Source organism: Condylura cristata, unplaced genomic scaffold, assembly GCF_000260355.1.
Source record: "Condylura cristata isolate star-nosed mole 26May11 unplaced genomic scaffold, ConCri1.0 scaffold00069, whole genome shotgun sequence".
Classification (NCBI taxonomy): Eukaryota; Metazoa; Chordata; class Mammalia; order Eulipotyphla; family Talpidae; genus Condylura; species Condylura cristata.
In genome coordinates this window covers 283,649-285,249 of record NW_004567170.1, presented here as the reverse complement: position 1 = coordinate 285,249, position 1,601 = coordinate 283,649, and the positions used below count along the sequence as shown (strand labels likewise).

At 73.5% G+C, this 1,601-nt stretch overlaps 1 protein-coding gene across 1 annotated transcript in view; it reads right to left on the bottom strand.

The window, feature by feature from the left end:
• The window catches only part of KIF1A (kinesin family member 1A), a 36,985-nt gene extending 35,682 nt beyond the window's left edge, over positions 1-1,303 (bottom strand). The window contains exons 1-2 of the mRNA XM_012734776.1: positions 1,139-1,303; positions 301-433 (exon numbers count right to left, since the gene is read on the bottom strand). Of these exons, the coding sequence (XP_012590230.1) occupies positions 301-433; positions 1,139-1,244 (239 nt within the window). The 5' untranslated portion in view covers positions 1,245-1,303. The remainder of the gene's footprint in view (positions 1-300; positions 434-1,138) is intronic.
• Between the last annotated feature and the right edge of the window lie 298 nt (positions 1,304-1,601).

Here is a 1,601-nt window from a genome sequence, read left to right as displayed (position 1 = left end):
ACCGCCGGGGTCTTGGTGGGGGGCGGGCGCAGCTCTGGGTACTGCCCGCGTCGCCCCATCATGAGGGCGGGGGAGGGGCCGGCGCCCCGGGAAAAGCAAGGGCTGGCCACCGGCCGACCTGGGGCGGGGACAGGGTGCCCTCTGCAAGGGCAGTGGGGTGGGCAGGCGTGCACTGGGCGGTGGGGGCAGGAAGGAGGACAGCGCGGTCTCCCGGGCACCCGCAGGTCCAGCTGGAGGTGCCTGGGGGGCGCGGGCCTCCCGGGTCAGGGGCGTCTGCTCCAGCCCCGCCCCGGAGCCCGCCCCATGGCATAGGCCCGGAAAGCCGCCCTGGCTGGGCAGCAGTGCCACCAGCTCACCGAGGTGTGTGACCAGTAGGAGTAGTCGAAGCTGAAGCTCTTGGGCGTCTCCTTGGGCTGCTTGGGGTTCACGATGGCTGTGGGGCAGGCGGGTGCGGTTGGCGCCAAGCTGGGGTGGCCCACGGCACCCGGAGGGGGTGCCCCGGCCAGGCCAGCTGTGCGGCAGAGTCCGCCGCAGCGCTTCTGGGCGTGGGGGGTGGGGCCTGTGGCCAGTGGCCCCCCACACAGCCTCAAGAGGGGACGCCGGCCACAGGCAGGTCGGGGGAGGCCCCAGCCGGCACGGCCGGGCTCTCATCCCACAGCTCTCTGGAGCCGACGCGGCACCTCAGGAGGGGACACTGGCCAGCAGCCTGGCCAGCCCAGCCCTACTGCTAGCCCAGGCCCTCCCGCAGGTGTCATGGAGAGCCACTGGAGTCCAGTGTCCAGGGCCCAGACCCAGCTCCAGGGGCGCTGAGTGACAGGGCCCTTGGGGGCCAGCAGGAGGCAGCTGGACTGCCCGTCTGGCTCTGCTCTGGGCCCAGGGGTCACCTCCACGCTTCCTCCCAGAGCGAGGCCTGGTTCTGCTGGGTCCCGGCTGCCCCAGGATCTGGGGCTGCCCACAGGCCTCCGGGCTTTGGGCAGCCAGCCCTGACTGGTCATCTGGCCTGCGCCCAGCCAGCCCACCCAGCCACGGGAAAAGGATGCGTGCGCAGCCGGACCCCAGAATGTGGCCTCGTTGGGAAATGCGCCTTTGGGTTGAGAGGGCACCCCGGCCGCCGCGGGGCGCGCGGGACCCCACTCACTGGTGGTGCTCCCCGACATCTGGATGATGCACTTGGAGTCGCGGCTCATCTCCCGGGAGTTGAAGGGGCGGACGCGCACCGCCACCTTCACCGAGGCCCCGGCCATCTCTGCGGACGCTCGGTGGCTGCTTCCGCGGCGGGAGCCCGGGCGCGGGCGGGGGGCACCTTGGGAGAGGGGCCGCGAGTCAGGACGCACCCAGGAGAGGCAGGAACCCCACCAGCCCCCGCCTGGGTGTTGGGGCGCCGCCGACCGGCCGGCGCTGGGGACCAGTGCCCGGAGACCACCCCCCCGCGAACCTGGGGCCTGGCGGGGGTCAGTGCGGGAGCCTCAGCGGCCGGTGAGGCCTGAGCTACGTCCCCGCAAAACCCAAAGCCAGGACCCCGGAGCGTCCGCCCGCAGAGGGCCCCACCGACTGGGCGGCCGTCCGGGCTCCAGGCGGGCTCTGAGGGGAGCTGGCCGCCC